The sequence below is a fragment of the Hippocampus bargibanti genome, linkage group LG02 (assembly GCF_051943395.1).
Source record: "Hippocampus bargibanti isolate YZ-2025 linkage group LG02, ASM5194339v1, whole genome shotgun sequence".
Classification (NCBI taxonomy): Eukaryota; Metazoa; Chordata; class Actinopteri; order Syngnathiformes; family Syngnathidae; genus Hippocampus; species Hippocampus bargibanti.
The window spans coordinates 10,715,001-10,734,424 of NC_142735.1; the positions used below are offsets into that span (position 1 = coordinate 10,715,001).

The 19,424-nt window shown below is 39.4% G+C and overlaps 1 protein-coding gene across 1 annotated transcript in view; it reads right to left on the reverse strand.

The window, feature by feature from the left end:
- Window positions 1–18,841, reverse strand: part of tsc22d3 (TSC22 domain family, member 3) — a 41,100-nt gene extending 22,259 nt beyond the window's left edge. The window contains exons 1-2 of the mRNA XM_088988587.1: window positions 18,524–18,841; window positions 18,056–18,375 (exon numbers count right to left, since the gene is read on the reverse strand). Coding sequence (XP_088844713.1) covers window positions 18,056–18,375 — 320 coding nt within the window. The 5' untranslated portion in view covers window positions 18,524–18,841. The remainder of the gene's footprint in view (window positions 1–18,055; window positions 18,376–18,523) is intronic.
- Between the last annotated feature and the right edge of the window lie 583 nt (window positions 18,842–19,424).

Here is a 19,424-nt window from a genome sequence, read left to right on the forward strand (position 1 = left end):
TAAACGTTATTTTCTTTTTCTTTTTTTTTTTAATATTATGATGGTGTCCTTGAAGCACATCATTTAATGGGCTGTAAACGTTTTTGTATTGTATGGAGGCAGGAGGCTACGCAGGAGCCAATGTGGTAACTCGGCCCTCACCGACATTCACACACCTCACATTTTGTTAACCATGGTGCTTGGTCAATAGTTTAGCTCCACATCAAAATGATCAATGATGAGATTTTTTTCCAAGACACAAAAACAAGTAACGTATTTCCCAGTGTATAAGGCCACCCAAAAGCCTTGCTTTTCCTCAAAAGGTCACCCTGTGCCTTATGTGAAGTAATATTGAGCCACAACAGGTCTCGCAACGACTGTCAGCACCCACCGACTCCATTTCCCCCCTGTAGAAGTAGTGCGTAACCCCAGCCTCGACTGCAGCGCCTTTTAATGTGCGTGTGCCTTATATTTAGAAAACCTTTACATATTTATATATTGTATTTGGAAAATTATTTTTAATCATTGGTCATTATACTCCGGTGCACCTTATATATGGAGACAGTTTCAAAATACACCATTCATTGGGGGTGCGCCTTAAACTCCAGTGCACCTTATACACTGGAAAATATGGTATGTTTATTCACTATTGTTGCTTTTATGTTCATATCAGATTTTATTTTTTTTCGTCTCTGTTGACTTTCAGCCGGGTTATCTAGCTGGCCAGTGCAAAGAAGAGAGTATTACAGATGCTGAAATTATCATGAAAAAGGTTCCTCTGTATTATCTTGGATCAGGAGTTCCAATGGTTAGTTGGTTGGTAGCAGAGATGAAGCAGCCGTGCAAACAACATAACAGGAAAATACAAAAATGAGGAAGAGAGGAAGAAAGCGACAGAGGCAGAGAAGGCTTTTGCAGCTGTTGTTAGGTGGTGTTTCCTCTGATTGGAGGCTCTTGGCTGTACTCCCAGTTCTTGAGGTAAGCATTTCAACATTGAAGACTTTTCACTTGACCCCAATGCAACCATGCAGCAGGCAAATGATGCCGCACAATCCTTTCAGCCCAAAATTTTGCAAATTTCCCCATTGTGGAACTATTAAAGGCTTTCTGATTTTGAAACTATTTGGCAACTTCAAACTTTCTTTTGTCTCGTGGCTGAACGTGTATTTGTTGTTTCGATGTCTTTATTTCTTTGGCTATATTTAAGTGCCATTACCGTAGATATCTGGGGATACCAACTTTGCTCACGTCACAACATTGCTGACATCTGCACAAACTAGTCTAAGTCTCATTTAATGAGATGAAGGTGATAATCAGCATCAGAGTCTGCAATCTGTCCCGTAGCATCTCACATTATTTTAGAACTGCCATGTACCATTTAAAGCAGTGGTCACCAAACTACGGCCCACGGGCCGTATCCGGCATGTCAGCACATTTGGCCCGGACCCCTGAACAATACCAGAGATGCTATCAGATTTTTTTTTCCTATTTGGCCTCCATAAAAATAAAAAATCCTTTTACAAGTCAAAGGTCGGTTTTCAATCATTATCTGTTCCTATTTTAATCAATGTAATCAATGTATGTTGTTTATAATCGTGATTGAACGCTAAAGGAGTCGGTCACAATGCGACGCGACACAAGAAAGTGACGTATGAGGAAGTGGAAGGGAGTCCGGTGGTACATTCAGCTGCGCTCAGTTTGGCGCTCTATTTGGTCCCAGACGCGTTTTCTCTTGTAAACCTTCCTGTCAAAGAGTGAACGAAATAATGGTGAAAAGGTTAGGTAAGAGAAAAATTGATTCGGAATGCAGGGTATTTAACCTGCAGTGGACATTATTTTTATGTTCAATGCAAAGAAAAGGCTGTTTGTCTCATCTGTCAAGAGGCGGAGGCGGTGGTCAAAGAATACGATCTTCGCCGACACTATGAATCCCGTCACAAAGACAAGTACGATAGCTTGCAAGGCCAAATACGAGCAGACAAACTCTCAAAGCGAAAAGTGGACTACTATCTCAGCAGAATACATTTGTACACCAAGCTCAGCTGAAGAAGGCATCCGTTCGGGCCAGCTTTCGGGTTGCTAAGCTGATAGCAAGCAGCGGTAAGCCTTTCACGGACGGAGAGTTTGTTAAGAAATGTATGGATGCTGTCGCGGAGGTTACAAACTGACACCAGCCCCCCATCACAAAAGGGAAAAGTTATGTGGCCCTCACAGGAAAAAGTTTGAGGACCCCTGCTGTAACCTGATAGTGACCGTCGTGACCGCTGCCTCGGGAAGGGTTAATACACTTTACTATTTAAACTGATTCCACATTTTAGGGCACTTCCCAAAGTTCTCATACTATTAACAATGAGTGTTTCATTCCAAGTTACTTAGTCTCAGATTATAAACGGACAGAAATGAGTTTACTGTATGATTATGTTGCATCCATGTGTGTCATATATTGACGCAATTGTGCAAATACTCCCGAATTCCAAACTGTTACCTGTACAAAAATGAATTTGCAATCTGAGAATGTAAAAATAATAATATTAGGATGTACATATGTGTAATTATGTTCTGGATAAGGCCACAAAAAGAGCATACAGTCCTGTATATTTGTTCATTGAACACCCCCCGCGACCCTAATGAGGAATAAGCGGTACGGAAAATGGATGGATGGATGGATGGATGGAAAGATGAAGTGCAAATGTTGCAGCATTCCGGGTGACTTTTTATCGTGACATTGCAAGTCAAACACAACACATGGGACAACATTTGGCATAACAAGTTTCATGTTTGTTTATTGTTTGAGATGTTTCACAAAATTATGACTGATATGAGCAACAATCATAAAATTGATCAATTCTGGGTTTGGAAGTGGTGCAATCAATATGTGTACCGTATTTTTTGGATAATAAACTGCACTGGATTCAAAGGCACACTTTCAAAGAATGACATTTTAAAACGGTTTCCATATGTAAAACCCATTGGATTATAAGGCGCATGGTCAGGTCAGAAATTGAAGACTTTTAGGTGTGCCTTGTTGTTTGTGCTGAAAATATTGTATATTAGAAAAAAGTGTGTAATGCTGTCACGCTGATTATTTCATTGACAAAATATACAAGTTATGGAAGGATTACCTGTGTTTTGCCAATAATGGTATAATGTTTAGCCTGCCTGTTTGTTATGTAACATTGTGAGGATAGGGCACTGTTTCTCCATCAGACGCCAAAATAATGTTGGTATTTTACACGTCATAACACTTCAGGCCACAAAATAACATCTACCATTCTTTAAAGGACTCGGCATGCACTTGCAGTCCTATAATCACATCAGTGTATTTCCAAATGTGAACGGAGTGTGATGCAATTTTGAGCACCAGCATTTATTTTGTATATTGTTTTGTGAACTCATTCCATTTTTAAAAGATTTGGATACAAATACATGAGATTTAATCAAATCATTCGCACGCTCAATGTACACAAGCACATAAACTCATCATAACCTGCATTTTTTTCTTAAACAGGAACTTTATAAGTAGTGTATTTGTCCAATAATAACTAGTTATGTTTTTACTTTTTCAATAATGATTTATTTTCCTTTGGTAATTTCTAGTTCTGGTCGTTTTGACCTTTCTAAAACTTTCTTTCCACCTCTGACTCATTTTGTATAGATCAGAAGCATTTCAATGGTCCCATTGACATGAGCAGATCCCTTGGTCGCAGCAAAAGATTGTGACCTCAAGAAGCAGATAAATTCCAACGCTTTGTCACACTCTGCAAGTGAAGCGCTGACCTCTGCTTCCCTTGTATATGCCACATTTCATAAGAGCAGACATAAATAGGTCTGTGGCATAAATGGAGGCTTTACATGCAGTCCTTTGACATTGATGTGGATGGTCGCTTGAGTGGAATTTGCAGAAGAGTGTGGATTATGTGCAAAATAAACATAATCCAGTTCATTGGATTCCAGTTCTGGAACATTTTCAGGGTAAACGAGCTGGAAAAAACATGGAAATGGTCACTTCCTTCTTCTGAGCTGAAGGCTACATTTTTTTTTACCGGTTCGAATCTATGTGGCTGTGAAGATGGAAAATGAATATGGGCTGGAGAAAAAAAAATATTCCCATTTCATTTCCCTCACACATGAAGAAAGAATCTAAAGGAAGTGACCCTCTTGTTATTTAACCATCAGTGATCAGAGAACTCTGCAGAACTGACATTTACTATGTGAGTAAACTACTCCTAAAATAGTTTAAATGAAGCATATCTGTATTAATTCTGGCCTGTGAGTCATTTTCCCACTATGCCATATGGGAACAACGCAGAATGCTGTCAGTTAATGTCGCAAGCTTAATGTACAATGCAAGAAGTGCGCTAAGCTGGCCCATTTGATACAGGGATGGCCTTTGCCATGGTTCAGCTGTTCCTCTTAGAAGCGGGAACACAAAGACCGAAATGAGGTCTTGGACATGGTACATCTTGTTTAATGGACCCATTTGACTCTGCATTTGGCACCCTCTTATCTCAGTGCTTATCTTTGAGCTGAGGAAATATCAAAAAGCAATCACAGATTCACTGAAACTTGGCATCTGTTACTGTATCAGATTTCACTCTTGAAGGTTTTGTTTGCCAGTCTCTGAGATAGATAGATAGATAGATAGATAGATAGATAGATAGATAGATAGATAGATAGATAGATAGATAGATAGATAGATAGATAGATAGATAGATAGATAGATAGATGGATGGATGGATGGATGGATGGATGGATGGATGGATGGATGGATGGATGGATGGATGGATGGATGGATGGATGGATGGATGGATGGATGGATGGATGGATGGATGGATGGATAGATAGATAGATAGATAGATAGATAGATAGATAGATAGATAGATAGATAGATAGATAGATAGATAGATAGATAGATAGATAGATAGATAGATAGATAGATTCCACTCAAACTACTTTGAGTGGAACTTGGAATGCTCCAAAAGTCAAGTCAAAGTCAGCTTTATTGTCAAATATGCTAATATGCATGACATACAGCACAGATGAAATTGCTGTCCTCTCAGACCCAGCGTGCAAGGCATTTATAATGACTTTGACAAACATAATAAACACGAAAACACAAATTTGCCGAGAAAGAGAGGAAAGGTGTTGTTCAAAGTATCAGCATAGCTTTTTCCAGGTTACACGATTCCCCACTTCATGAACTAATGTACCTACAGGAAGCAAAATTACAGTAGAAGAAAACAAAGACTCAACCATTTCCACACTTTTCTTCAAAGACGTACAAGATGTTGGACTGTGAATGGAAAATGCTGTCCATTTTACAAAAATAACATTGATAAGGTTGCAAAGCATGGATTTTTGCGCAATAACAATCTTTTTGTTGATAGGCTTGAGTACAGGTTCTTGGAAAATCAACACACCAACTTTACTTTGTCCACCATGCATTGCAATGTCGGACAAGAATAGAGCCAACTTAAAACTTGAGCAACAAATTGGAAGCATGCAACTGTCCGAATGTTTGTGAGATGAATAATTAAAATTGAAGGCTTTTGATCCCAAATCTTGATCAAAAGCATTTTTCAGGACTTGTGTGTGCACAAACATGCATTACATGTTCTTCAAGATGTATATTTTTTCTCTGGCATGCCCCTTTTTCAAATAATACACAAGACGATTTTGAAGATTGGAGGCACTTGCAAGAACAGGAAACCATATTCATAAAAGTTATTGACGCTCATGATCAACACGTCAATCACAGTGGCCTGTCATAGTTCATTTACAAATTACGGCCAAGCAACATAATCACTTCCTTAAAAGCAGCTCTTTTGCGACAAGTTGTACATGGGTTGCCTTCACTTCAACTATTTTATTATGAGGCTACCATGTCAATGTTTTGCAAATGACTAATTTGACAATGCGTCAAACTCTACCTATATCCCACACACTATATGCTATATTAATGTTTACGGTTTTGCACATTAAATTGGAGAATGTGCAAGCGACTGGGAAAACAGATTTTCTGGTACACACCCACAATTCGTACAACTTCAACGGACCAAAATAACCCATCTGAGTCTGATATGTACTCCCGAGCTGAAATTGATGTTCTCTTTCTGCAACCTCATTTTCGTACTCAAAGTGCACGTTTACCACAAGGGCTCTGAACAGTTTATGAGAACCATGTTTTGTATGTAACAAGACTTGGTGCTGTAACCTTTCTTGCGCACTGGAAAAATCGTGGCCTCATGAATATCAGAGTAATTTGCAGAAACAAACTTTTGGCAACACTGTTGCTCAAGTATTTCAAACTCATGCATGAAAGAAGAACTTCCTATATATGCATGTGAAAATGTATTTTAAAATTTAAGTAAAACGTGGGGCAGTCTGGTGCAGAGTACAGAGGAGCACATTCGATTCCGGCTCAGACCTTCCTGTGTGGAATTAGCATGTTTTCCATGTGCCTAAATAGGTTGTCTCCCACATTCCAAAAACATGCGTGGCAGGTTAATGGAAAACTATGCCTAGAGTCGTCACTGGGTGCCCTATGATTGGCTGGTAATTAGTTCAAGGTGCACCCTGCTGACTTTCTGGAGACAGCTGGGATTGGCTCCAGCATGCCTCGCAACCCTTGTGAAGAAATGTGGATTGAAAAATAGACGGATGTCGAAAGTGTCTCTGGCAAGAAATTCAAATGTTGTACAAGGTCATTACTGTAAATTTATTTGAGAAGCATTACACTGATGTGCATTAGTATGTGTTCGTGCCCAGGGAAATTAACGGCTTTTCCAAGAAGCGGCATACAGCATTGCAGAATTCTGCAAATTCCACCCCAAAAAAAAAGAAAGAAATCAATGGGATTTATTCTGTTGGGGAACTGAATAGCTTCTTCCCTGTGGCACTTGGAGAATGACAGTCATGAAGCGTCTAATCTACATTTCACCTCCATTTTAACAGGAATCCCAGAATCTGAATGTGATATCACATTGTCACTTTACTGTCCAGTGATAAAAAAAATAAAAAATAAAAATAAACAAAAAAAAAATCAATTCCACGTCAATGACAGTGGAATTGAACAAATAAGCCTTTGCTCCTCAGCCATGGTTCTTTTATCTTGGAAGATATTGGAGTCTCTCTGCAGATATTTTCCGTTTTCAGGTTCTTGCACGCCAGCTTCCAGACTGGTGAGCATAACAGCGTGCTCGCTTGACCCTGCCCGAGTTACGCAAGGTGTGTCAACGTCTACTGTCTATTTAAAGGCTGTAATTGTATCACATTGACTACTTGTGAAACTATTACTCAGCACTGTCTGGTCCCATGTCACGCAAAGGGACATGTGTATGTGTGTGTGCGTGTGTCTGTGTATTGTGAGGGTTCGATTACGTGTGTTGACAGACTTCTTAACTATATGATTGGTTGCCATTGCCAAGGTCCAAATAAATAAACCCAGCGCACAAGTCTTGAAAATCTCCACCCCGTCTCCCCCACCACAACGCCCCTCCCTGGGCATTATATAAGACTAACGACTGCCAAACAACACAACTGTGAAGCAGGCTGAGGCAAAGTAAATAGGAAGTTTGAAGAAATGGGAAAAAGAGAGGACGTGCTCTATTCTTTTGAATGAAAGGCGGTTATGAATCGAAAACTGCATTTATTTTCCACTGACATATTGTCAAATTGACTCTTTGCAAAGTCAACTTATTTCATTTTGCAATTACCTGTTTTTCATTAGAGTTGTTTCAGTTGCCAGGTAGTTAGCAATTAACAGTGTGTTTATGCAACAAATCCACAGGGTTTGTTCAAAGCGTTCTCAGCAGACACCACAACAAAATTTTAAGCTTTGCTTCAGCAGATTCCTCAACACGTGGATATTGGAAAACTGTGAAGTACGAGCCAGTCACGACATAATCACAAGGTTATTGTGTCTTGATATTTGATGTTTTAAACTTGATACTCAAGTTGCAATTTGTTTTTTAAGTGACCCGACAGGGCAACCGTAACTCCATTTAGCAGTTGGTTGACGATTCCGCATCAGTAAAGGCAGTTACTGCTGTGTATGAGAAGGTGGATAAGCAGCTAGCTGCAGTGCAGAAGATTTGACTCTCTAAGCAGTATAGAACTATAATCCTCCAGTGGAACACAATGGGTGCTGTCTGAAGAGCCCGTTCCGCAGGACAGAACATCTTAGCTGGATTACTTTGCAATATATCAACAATAGCACGACAGTGTGGTTCAGCTTTGTGAACCATATGTCTGCATGTATGTAAGATGACATATGCTGTAATGGTGTTATCAAGACAGAATATAAGGTTAGGGTACGGTAATTACTTTATTATATTTTGATTTGCCATGAATGTATAAATGTCCAACTTAAGTCAAACAACAAACTCCACAGGCATTTAAATTTGTCATGTTTCGATAGAACTGTTTGTGAGAAAACAAATGATATTTTGCTCACATTATCATAACATCGATAGTTTATTTTTCCAAACTGGTTCTCCACACACCCAGCAAATAAATAAATATGATACAAAACAGAGTGCAAACAATTCCCATTATATTGACACTAATGAGGACAAAAAAGGCAATGTGCTATTGCAATACAGTCATTCTGGTGAAACGTTGCATCAACTTGTGCCGTAAGGGTGTGGGTCGCACTTTGCTCATCATCATTGTTCCGTATGTTTTGTGAGCTTGTTCAGGTGTTAAATGTCAGGTATGTATCATGAGTTCTCACGCAAAAGTGATCCGTTTGGCGACTATTCACACAAGCACAATATTAATGGACAACCGACATCACTTTTTTGTTTCATAACTGACATCAGAAAAACGTTTTATCGCATCTAAAATACCCAAAACACACAGGCTGATATTTTTAGTCAAATGCAAAACACCAATAAAAATGACTTAAAGTGTCCAAAATCTGCAAAAAAATTAGCTGCGAATTGGGTATTTTCAGAAAGTCCCGCCCCCAGTTCGTGACATCACGCCAAGACGTATTGCATTGCTCGAGAATCAAAACGATGGCTTCAGATTCGGAGAATATGCTTTCTTGTTACGCATCCAGTTATGAATATGATTCAAATAGTTCTGAAGCTGAAAGTATAAATGTTTGCAATCGATTAAAGAAGTTTTTCCCAGTCATTTTGAGTGATCAAGACTGATGTGTAGCGTCACAGAAAATGCAGAAGATGGCGCCAGAGCTCCGTTGGAAATTGGTTGATTCTTCACCTTGGAATTTTTGTCAGTGAATATCTAATAGTTGTCTCGGTGTAACATACAACGATTCACCATTGCATTATTTATGTGTTTTCCTTCTAATTTCGCCATCAACACGGATCAACACAAAGTTTTCAGACCAAACAAAGTACCGCAAAATGCATTGAGGTGATGCAAGGTATGTCCTTTCTTGCTCAGGGGCGTTCCTCCAGTGACATAGGGTGAGGACTCGTCACCAACTCATAAACAAGACTTCCGGAATATTCAGCGAGTCTTAAAACGTAAAATATAGCTATATGCGGTGGAATCTTTGTAAAATACGCTCAGTAGAAGTCATTTGAAGCAATTTTACAAATTATGGACACAACTTGTCCGGAGACGTCGGTTGTCCTTTAAGGTTCAAAGAATCAATCATGATTAAACTGGACTTTAATACTACTTTTTACTACAGACAAATTCAGTCGGCCCAGAACATAAACTGTACAGAAGATGTACTTAAATTATTTTTTTTCTTTCTATTGGCACATTTATTGTGTATGATCTTTGTTGAAATTATTTTTTTAATTTATTACTGTCCACACTCTGTTAATGCAGCAAATGGAAAGCCACATATGTGACGTTATATTTAAATATAAATTCCGATTGGACTGCATTCACCTCAAAGATCGTCAACATTCAGAGCAAACTCATTGCACTTCGATGTAAATTTGGCATTATGTGCACGTAAGCTGATGAACTATCACTTGTATATGCTGTTGAAACGAGTCCATTCAGGTAATGTTGTTAAAGCATAACTATTCCTCAATTATCAGATGTGCCCTGCATGTCTGTGGGCAATGCTAATTTTATGTGTGTCCAAAGGTCTCACGCACACGCCTTTATAGTCATTGTTATATATGGTGGGTGTCCTTAAATAACCTTGTGCCCATGGATCAAATCAGACTTCTTACAGTATAGCTATTTTCTGTTTTGTAGTTGCATTGCAGAGTAGAGTTTTTATTCCTCATGGGCTCTGCAAAACAGCTGGATATTGTCTCCGCATCATTGTTGGATGGAGGTTCAGTAGTTCCCTTGGACAATGGCCAGCGCTGGTGGTCTGAGGCCAGTGTGAGGGACATTTTAAGTCAGCGTGGCTACCAGGACGTAAATGTTGGGACAGATTAGATATATTGAGACAGAAGAGTCATCAATGATTTAGTTTTTTCCACGTGAACAAATTATTTGATTGACTTCGTGTCAGAGCTGCAGACTCGTTGACACTCTTCCCTCTGGCATGCTGAGGTGTTAAGTGGTCGCTAAATATCTAGAGCAGGGGTGGGCAAACTTTTTGACTCGCGGGCCGCATTGGGTTCTAAAATTTGACAGAGGGGCCTGGCCAGGAGTATTTGGAGGGAGTTTTTGGGCCGGAAATACTAAACCTAAAGCATTAAAGGACAACCGCCGCCTCCGGACAAGGCATAATTTATAAAATCACTTCAAATGACTTTGACTGAGCGTATTTTACAAAGATTCCACAGCATATAGCTATAGTTTACGTTCTAAGACTTGCACTGAATATTCACGAAGTCTTGTTTTCGAGTTGATGACGATCGCCATGTGACGTCACGTTTGGACCGCCCTTGACCGAGAAAGCGACACACAATGCATTTTGGGTACTTTGTTTAGTCTGAAAACTTCGTGTTGATCCGTGTTGATGGCGAAATTAGAAGGAAAACACATAAATAACGCCATGGTGAATCGTTGTGTGTTGCACCAAGACAACTATTTGATATTCGCTGACACAAATTCCCAGCTGACAAATCAGCCCATTTCCAACGGAGCTTGGTCGCAATCTTCTGCATTTTCTGGGTGCTACATTGCTGTCATTGATGGCTTGAATTGATATGGGAGGACTCCTTGAATCAATTGCAAACATTTATGCTTTCCTCTTTAGAACTATTTGAATCATATTCATAACTGGATGAGTAACAAGAAAACGTCTTCTCCGAATCTGAAGCCATTGTTTTGATTCTCGAGCAAGGCAAGACGTCTTGGCGTGACTTCACGAACAAGGGGGTGGGACCTTCTGAAACTGGCCATTTCCGGATTCATTTTGAAGTCATTTTTATTGGTGTTTATCATTTAACTAAAAATATCAGTCTGCCTGTTTTGGGTACTTTAGATGCTATAAAACGTTTTTCTGATGTCAGTGGGAAACACAAAAAAATGGTGCCGGTTGTCCTTTAAATGTAGTGTATACAAACCTCATAGCACAGTAAGAACCCAATTTATTAACTGTCTTTCAAATGTGAAAAATATCCCAGATCAGTTAATAAATTTGACTCAAGGAAAATGGCGTTTACATACTATTTCGCAGATACTTGGAGGAGGAAATGGAAATAGATTAAAATAACATATGCACTGTGATTCATCAAGATTGCGTCTGTTTTTAAGTTTTCATTGACGGGGCAAAGTTAAAGAAATCAACATTTATTGAAAAATTGAATCACTTTCAACATTCAAAACATATTATTCCACAATGAAATATTCAAGCTCAATAATACCTACTTGTGTTAAATTCCGCCAAATCATAGATGGTTTGTCCTGACCGCTCAACAAACTCCTCACTGACGCCCTCGCCTTCACGCGCAAACAATACACGTGTACCGTCGCCGAGCACACAGACATAGGCTAACTGCAGTGAAATTTGCATACTCGGCACGGCAGCCAATCAGAAGCCTGCTTCTTTCTTCCGGACTTTCGCAAGCGTTATAAAGTCGTGCAATTGCATATAATTTTCCAAAATAGATGCACAGAACCTCAGCCCAGAAGAAAGATTCAAAAGAAGCTAACAACATATGTGACGCTACAAAACGTAAATTTACATTAAACCGTGACTGTAAAGTGTACGTGAGACTTATGAAAGGGGCTTAGTGGTTCGTAGGAAGCAATGCAAACGTTGCATTGTGCACCACAATGACAATCGACTACTGCAGCAAAATCTAGCCATGCACATTTACCGTAAATTAAGCAAGGTAGCATTTGTAGTAGGTACAGTCTTGATTAAAAAAAAAACTTTATACTTTGTGACAATGTTTTGTAATGTGATTAGTTGTCTCATTGTGCTTCAAGTTGTGAAAAATGGGGCAGGCAACTTTTCAGTTACCTGCCCTGTTGTCCGCTAATTTTTTTTGTCATGAGTATCAGACACTGTTTTTACTATAATTTGGGCAGGTTCGGCGGGCCGGATTAAAAAGCTTAACGGGCCGTATGCGGCCCGCGGGCCGTAGTTTGCCCATGCCTGATCTAGAGTGACGGTCTGAAAAAAAGGTTGCAAAAGAAGTACTTTTGGTTGCCTTCTTAGCCTCCAAGTAAATCGACACATTTCGCTCTGGTTTTAAGATCAGGAAATCAGAAAACTGAACCCCCTTAGGCTTTCCTAGCTTGATATTTTATAAACCTTGACTCATTTAGAGTTGCTGGCTACTGTCTGATGTTTAATTCCAAAAGATGACCTTGTATGGTCCCGATTGCTAAACAGGTTTTCTTAAATCGGTCATTTATGCAAGATGTAATCTCGATCCAAGCCTTCATTCTCAACGAGTGGAAAAATATATGAACTCCAGCCAACCTCAAAAAAGCACATTTGTGCCTCCGCTTGTGTGCAAATGCAAACAGTTTTGAAATGATGACAATAAAGTCCAGCCGAGAAAGAATACATGTTCCGTGACACTCTTAAGGAACACAGTTTCAGGAATAAATTAAGCAGGTTGCATGCAAACTGTGTTTGTCTGGCAAACATTTCCACGAACACTCTGACACATGCTAACTGATACATGAATGTCAGACATTTTTGTTGTTTTAATCTTAGAATATGGTTTGGCAGCGTATAATGGTTTCATATTCTATTGGCTAATATCCTTCGCTGAACTACTAAAATTGAAAATGACTTAGTATGTCTGCCTTCTTTTGGTGTGGTATCTGCCTTTTGAAACATCTCATGTTCTTGTTTGCATTTCTGTATTTATTTTAATTTATTTGTTAATAAATTGGTATTAAACTTTAAAAGTTTTGAATACGCATAAGAACGAACATCTGTGTAAACTCTCGGTCGTACAGGAGTGGTCCAAGGATGAAAAAAACTTTCTTCAGCCGTCGCTGACGTAGCTTTTTGGATGAGGATTGAAACGTCCGACACCTTCAAAGAAGTACAGATGACGGCCGAAGAAACCTTTTCATCGAAAGATGGATTGATGTTGACCAAAGAGAAAAGCCATTATTTCGCAAAGACGATATTTGAGTAAATATGAACTTGTCATTTAAAGTAAGAAGTGCAAACAGAGCAATAAGTAACACATGTGGGATTGGTGTTTGAGTCAACGTGAGTCAGAGGATATACAGAAGATTGTCATGAATATTAGCATATCATATTCTAAGGGTATCAATCACAAACCATATATGACATTGATGTCGTCGTTGAGTGATATGCACGTACGTTTTGCTCAAGCAATGACAGAGGAACCGATTTAACCTTGTTGTCCTTGTCTTTCGCATGTTAAATTGCTTTTATGTCACATGTTTGCATGTTGATTCAGAATTGAGAGTGATCAAGAATGTGACCTGCAACATCAGAGCTATTTTATAAAAAGAAGCAGTGGAAGTGGTCCACCGTTACTCATTTGCAATTTATATCAATATTTTTTTTGTCGATTACTGGCTGTTTTATGTCTGGTGTGCTGTGCATCTTTAATAGCTCAGCAATAAGAACAGCAGTAACACCGGTAAAAATTAACTCTGTTTTATTTGGTAGCTACAATTGTTAACGGACTAAAATAATGATACCATCAGTATCACTGCTGATAACACACTGGAATAAAAACAAGTACACCTTATTAATCATTTAGACCAAATCTGGGTTTAGATAAGATGTGTTATGTAAGGTGGGGTGACCTTTTCAAGACTGAAACGAAGTATCTAATAAATAGGCTGCCTTGTATGTCATTGCTGTCCTGCTGAAACCTTCTACTTCCAAATATGATCTACATTTTTTTTAAATTTGTTTTAAAAATGGCTCGTCAAGTTTCCCTACTAAATGTGTTGTTTTAATGCAAAATCAACCAATGCAGAATATTGAAAATATCTTGAAAACCAATACAGTGCCGCTTGAGTACAACTAGTGTTTGAGAATTGGTGCAAAATGTCTTCAGTTTCTTCGCTCTGCAGAAGCTGTGTGACGTGATTGTCATCTCTATTCAACATCTGGATGCTTTTGATACAATGGGTGAAAATAGTAAGGTTAGCATCCTATATGTTGACAAAATGATTACATTCAATTGATGTGATGTTTCATTGCAGAAGGATGAAGTTAAGTCATCGTTTCATAATAATATCCGCTTCTGACAACACTTTTTTTTCCCGAAGATGGCGGCGTATGAACATGCAGCGGCTCCCCTCTCTCTCCCGGCAAATTGCCGTTTTTGTGTTTATGTACGTATTTGGGTCAGCAGAACGACACAGTATTAAAAATCGATAATACGAAATATAAAATGATAAAAACGACACTAAAAGTTATAAGATTTATAATTGAACTGTAAGCAGTTTGGTATATAATAGTATTCAATAGAAAACGTTCTTTAAAAACAACAGATTGACATTGTATACTATTCTGTCGTATAAACCTCGTGTCAGCCATTTTGAATGCTTTTCGATTTATGACCGTTTGACTTACGACCGTTTTGTCGGAACGGAACCCGGTCATAACTCTGATCTTACCTGTATATATATATATATATATATATACAGTAAAGTCTCGTTATATCGATATCGGATATATCGATAGTCCCGGTTATATCGATACTATTTCTATGCACGCACTGAGAAAATTACATGCAAACAGGGTCGGATATATCGATAGTCCCGGTTATATCGATATTTTTTCGGACTCCCTTGAATATCGATATAAGGAGACTTTACTGTATATATATTTAATCTTGATTAATTAAAACATTTTATTCGTTCGTCTTCCTAACCGCTTTATTATCCTCACAAAGGTCGCGGGCGGGGAGGGGGGGGGGTGCTGGAGCCTATCACACCCATCTTTGGATCTTTGGGCACTAGGCAGGGGACACCCATCCAATCACAGGGCAAATTTTTCTCTGTTCTAAATTTAATTTAGAACACATAATGTTGTCATCAACAAGGAATCGTGGATCTGTTTTCTTTGTGCTAAATATAAACATTCACTTAATAACAATTTTGATTTTCAATGTTGAAGAATATTTTTTTCACTTGAAGCAGTTATTCACAATGCACAACTATTCATCAATATATACCTACAGTGATACCTTGGTTTACGAACCCCTCGGCTTACGAACTTTTCGGTTTACGAACGTTAAATTTATGAAAATTTTATCTTGGCATACGAACTTTTTTCGGGATACACACGGAACTGCCTCAATGAGTGATGAGTCGTTCGCGAATGAGCCCGTTCTTCTAACAACAAAATGGCAGCCGACTGTTTTTATCCTCTATTCCCCGCCCCCAGTCTTTGGTTCAAGCCACGTGATTGGTCAAGAACGCAGCTGTGAAGGGAGGTGGTTTAAACATTAAAAAGACAGGCAGACAACAGTGAGAGAGTTTTGACTTTGATAGTTCAAAGGCAGTGTAGACTGCAAGGTTAAAATATCCCATCAATCAGGCTCCACAAACAACCCGCACAAGCCATCTGTACACTTGCACATGCAAAAAGCTATCAACCCAGCTAAACAGAACACAATTGATGAGGAACTAGATAAAATTATCACAGAGAAAGCACCTACAAGGGATTATTCCTCATGATGGTGAAAGAAGGTTACGTTGCTTATCAAGTGTTTAATGCAGAGGAATCCGGCCACTCCATTCCATCAAGCCATCAACGACCATCACAAAGGTAAATAAAACAACTTTATTATATAGTGTAGTTTGTTTCTTTAATTATAATACCACATAGCACATTTATAATACATAAAATAAGGTATATGTTGTGTAGTTTTAAGGCTTAGAAAATTAGAAAGTAGAAAATTATGTTTTATGTGGACCTGGGAACGGATTATTCTCATTTTAATGGTTTCCTATGGGAAATAAATTTTTGGGATACACACTTTTCACCTTACACACTCTGTCTGGGAAACAATTAAGTTCGCAAGCCAAGGTATCACTGTATACGAATAACAACCAGCCTGTTTGGTGAATATTATGTATTTTAAAGGACAACCGACGTCACTTTTTTGTTTTTTAACTGACACAAAATGTTTTACAGCATCTAAAAAATAACTGACACAAAATGTTTTATAGCATCTAAAATACCCAAAACATGAAGTGTGATATTTTTAGTCAAATGCAAAACACCAATAAAAATGACTTAAAGTGTCCAAAATCTGCAAAAAAAATTGACCTCCGAATTCAAAAAGTCCCGCCCCCATTTCGTGACGTCACGCCAAGACGTCTTGCATTGCTTGTGAATCAAAACAATGGCTTTAGATTCGGAGAATATGCTTTCTTGTTACACATCCAGTTATGAATATGATTCAAATAGTCCTGATGAGCAAAGCACACATGTTTGCAATGGATTAAAGAATTTATTTGGGCCATATTGAGGCAACATTGGGGGACAATCTCTCACGCAAAAAAAAGAGGCACAAAATGGCTGATTCATTCCTCACCGGAGCTGCTCCGGTGAGGAATGAATCAGCCCGGTTCCACAGGCTGATATATTCCTTCCATGGAGTTTGCCTCCCTCTGCTGGCGGCTTTTGGGTGTAAGACATGGTTTTCAAAAAAACAGTACAGCAAAATACATTGACGTGATGGAAAGACGCTACAATGCGTCTTTTTTTTACGGTGAGGAGGCGGTCCTTTTCTGACGTCACGTACGGACTCGTCACCAACTCAAAAACAAGACTTCCTGAATGTTCAGCACGAGTCTTAAAACGTAAAATATAGCTATATGCAGTGGAATCGTATTAAAATACGCCCAGTAGAAGTCATTTGAAGCCATTTTACAAATTATGGACGCAACTTGTCCGGAGACGTCGGTTGTCCTTCAAATACATGCTTTTGTCAGGCTATTAGATATTATATCGAGAGAATTGACACGGTTAAATTAAACTTGCTTGATATTTATTGTTTCATTTGTCAACCGGATGTGAAGAGCAAAACTATTCCGAGCTAATGTTGATAAGTAACGTTGATGGAAAGGTGGTATTACTGCAGTATTAAGTCGTTCGATAGCATCTGACAAACCTTAACACTTCATGTTTTCCTAGAAACTCATTAAAAAAGACATTTGCCAGTGATAGGTAAGGCTCCTATAAGTTCTAACAGAAATCTTGTTATAAAACATCACTTAAATTCATTCATAGTGGTGACAAGCTCAATTCTTTCAATAATTGTGTGTTCTCTCTGTAGATCGGATTTTACTGACCTCTCTTGGCTTTGCTCGCCAACCAAATACCATTATTGTTTTCTGCAAAAGGTAAGGGTGGCTCCAGGAAATGTCTTTGACAGTGAGCAAATCCAACAACAATTCACCCAGCCAAGCAGGTTAGAAGGGTTAACAAATAGATGATGTACTCGCAATAGGCACCCCTTAGGCTGGATAAACAGCTTCATCTGCTTAGCTTCATAGCTACCTTATGATGACCACAATGAGCCCTATTGGTAATCGCAGACTATTAACAGTTAGGTCAGTCTTTTGAGAAAAAGGTGCTGATCTAAAGAGACATGATTCTTCTGCAACAGCCACCTGGTTCAAGTAAAAACAAAGTACATCGGATATACCCAAATGAAATCAATATGTATGTGGTGATGCAAATGAGCCATGCAAAGCAGGTTGGAAGACAAACCTATGGAAGAACAGCAAGATCGACAACATGGTCTGGTCTATGTTGCTGTTGCAGATTCCCTCATTGAGCAGGAAGCAAGGGTCCCTCACAACCGACTCCAGGGAGTCCTGCCGCATGATATTATTCAGCTTGTCCGTGTTGAGGTTTTGGTACATCAGCTGGTTGCGGAGTTGGCGGAAGTGACTGACACTGGGGCTGGTGGGACTGGCCAGCTTCGCGCTGAGGCCCTGAGACAGCGAATCATCGCAGCCGTTAGCCAGATCCAGGCAGCAGCTGCAGCAGTCCAGACCGATGGGTGAGCGACATTCATCGTCTGACATCTTGGAAGACAGGTGGATCAGGAGGTGCCGGTATGGGAGTCCCAGACAAGGATATGAAAAGTAAGTGCAAAGTCAGAAAGAAAGTCAATATTGTGCTGGCATTCCTCAGACCTCGCAGGGCAACAGAAAGAGTAAGAACCTGCCTTACCGTGACGCCTGCAGTCCAAGACCCAAATGAGGTGTGGCAGCAGATTTCCCTGAGAAGTGCAGTCTCACTGGACCGCTTTGCCTGGTCCTATCCTTGTGTCTGCCCTCCTGCGGCTCTGTTGCGTTTAGCCTTTTGTCTCGGGCCAACACTGCTACTGTGCTTTCCTACTGTTGCAGGAGAGTGAACGCCCCCTTTCCTTAAAACACAAACGTGCTCTCACACACGTTCAGCAGGAGCGCGCTTGAAAGCAACACCCAGAAGCTGCTTATTACTTTTTTCCCTTGCACTTTTTAAAAGTTGTGCTTGAGAACACAGCGGGAAGACGCAAATGCAAACTGTTGACGAGGAGGGCGGTGAAACCACTGTGATTGGTACAAAGCATGACTGCTAACATGCGCCAGGGCCCTCCTCTTTTAGGTTTGAGCCACCCTCTGTGCACATTGGGGAAGAGAGACAGCTTGCCATAACAGCAAGGGCGGGAACATTTTTGAGCATGCTGTAAAAACGTGCAGCGAAAGCCTGTCATGCTGACAGCGTAAGGAGTGGCTTGAGGGCACACACACAAAACCACCAGCATGAATTCATCTCTGAGCTGTGAAAAGAAGGGAGCCAAAAATTAAAAACTAACGACAAAACATGCACTTGAAAATTGTTTAGTAATGAACATCGAACTGGTAGTATTATTTTGGTTAATATAGTGCCGTACTTTGTTTTTGATAACTGGACACGTTTCAATGTGTGCAGCAATTTAATTAACAATAATAATGATGATTTTTTTTCTTGAATGTCAGATGTTAATTTAATCTCTTTATCTGTAGAAATGTAGATCACAGTATTGTTGAATGGAGTGGCAGGCCATCAGGGCCATCAAGGCCTGATTTGCATGTATTTGATTTGATTC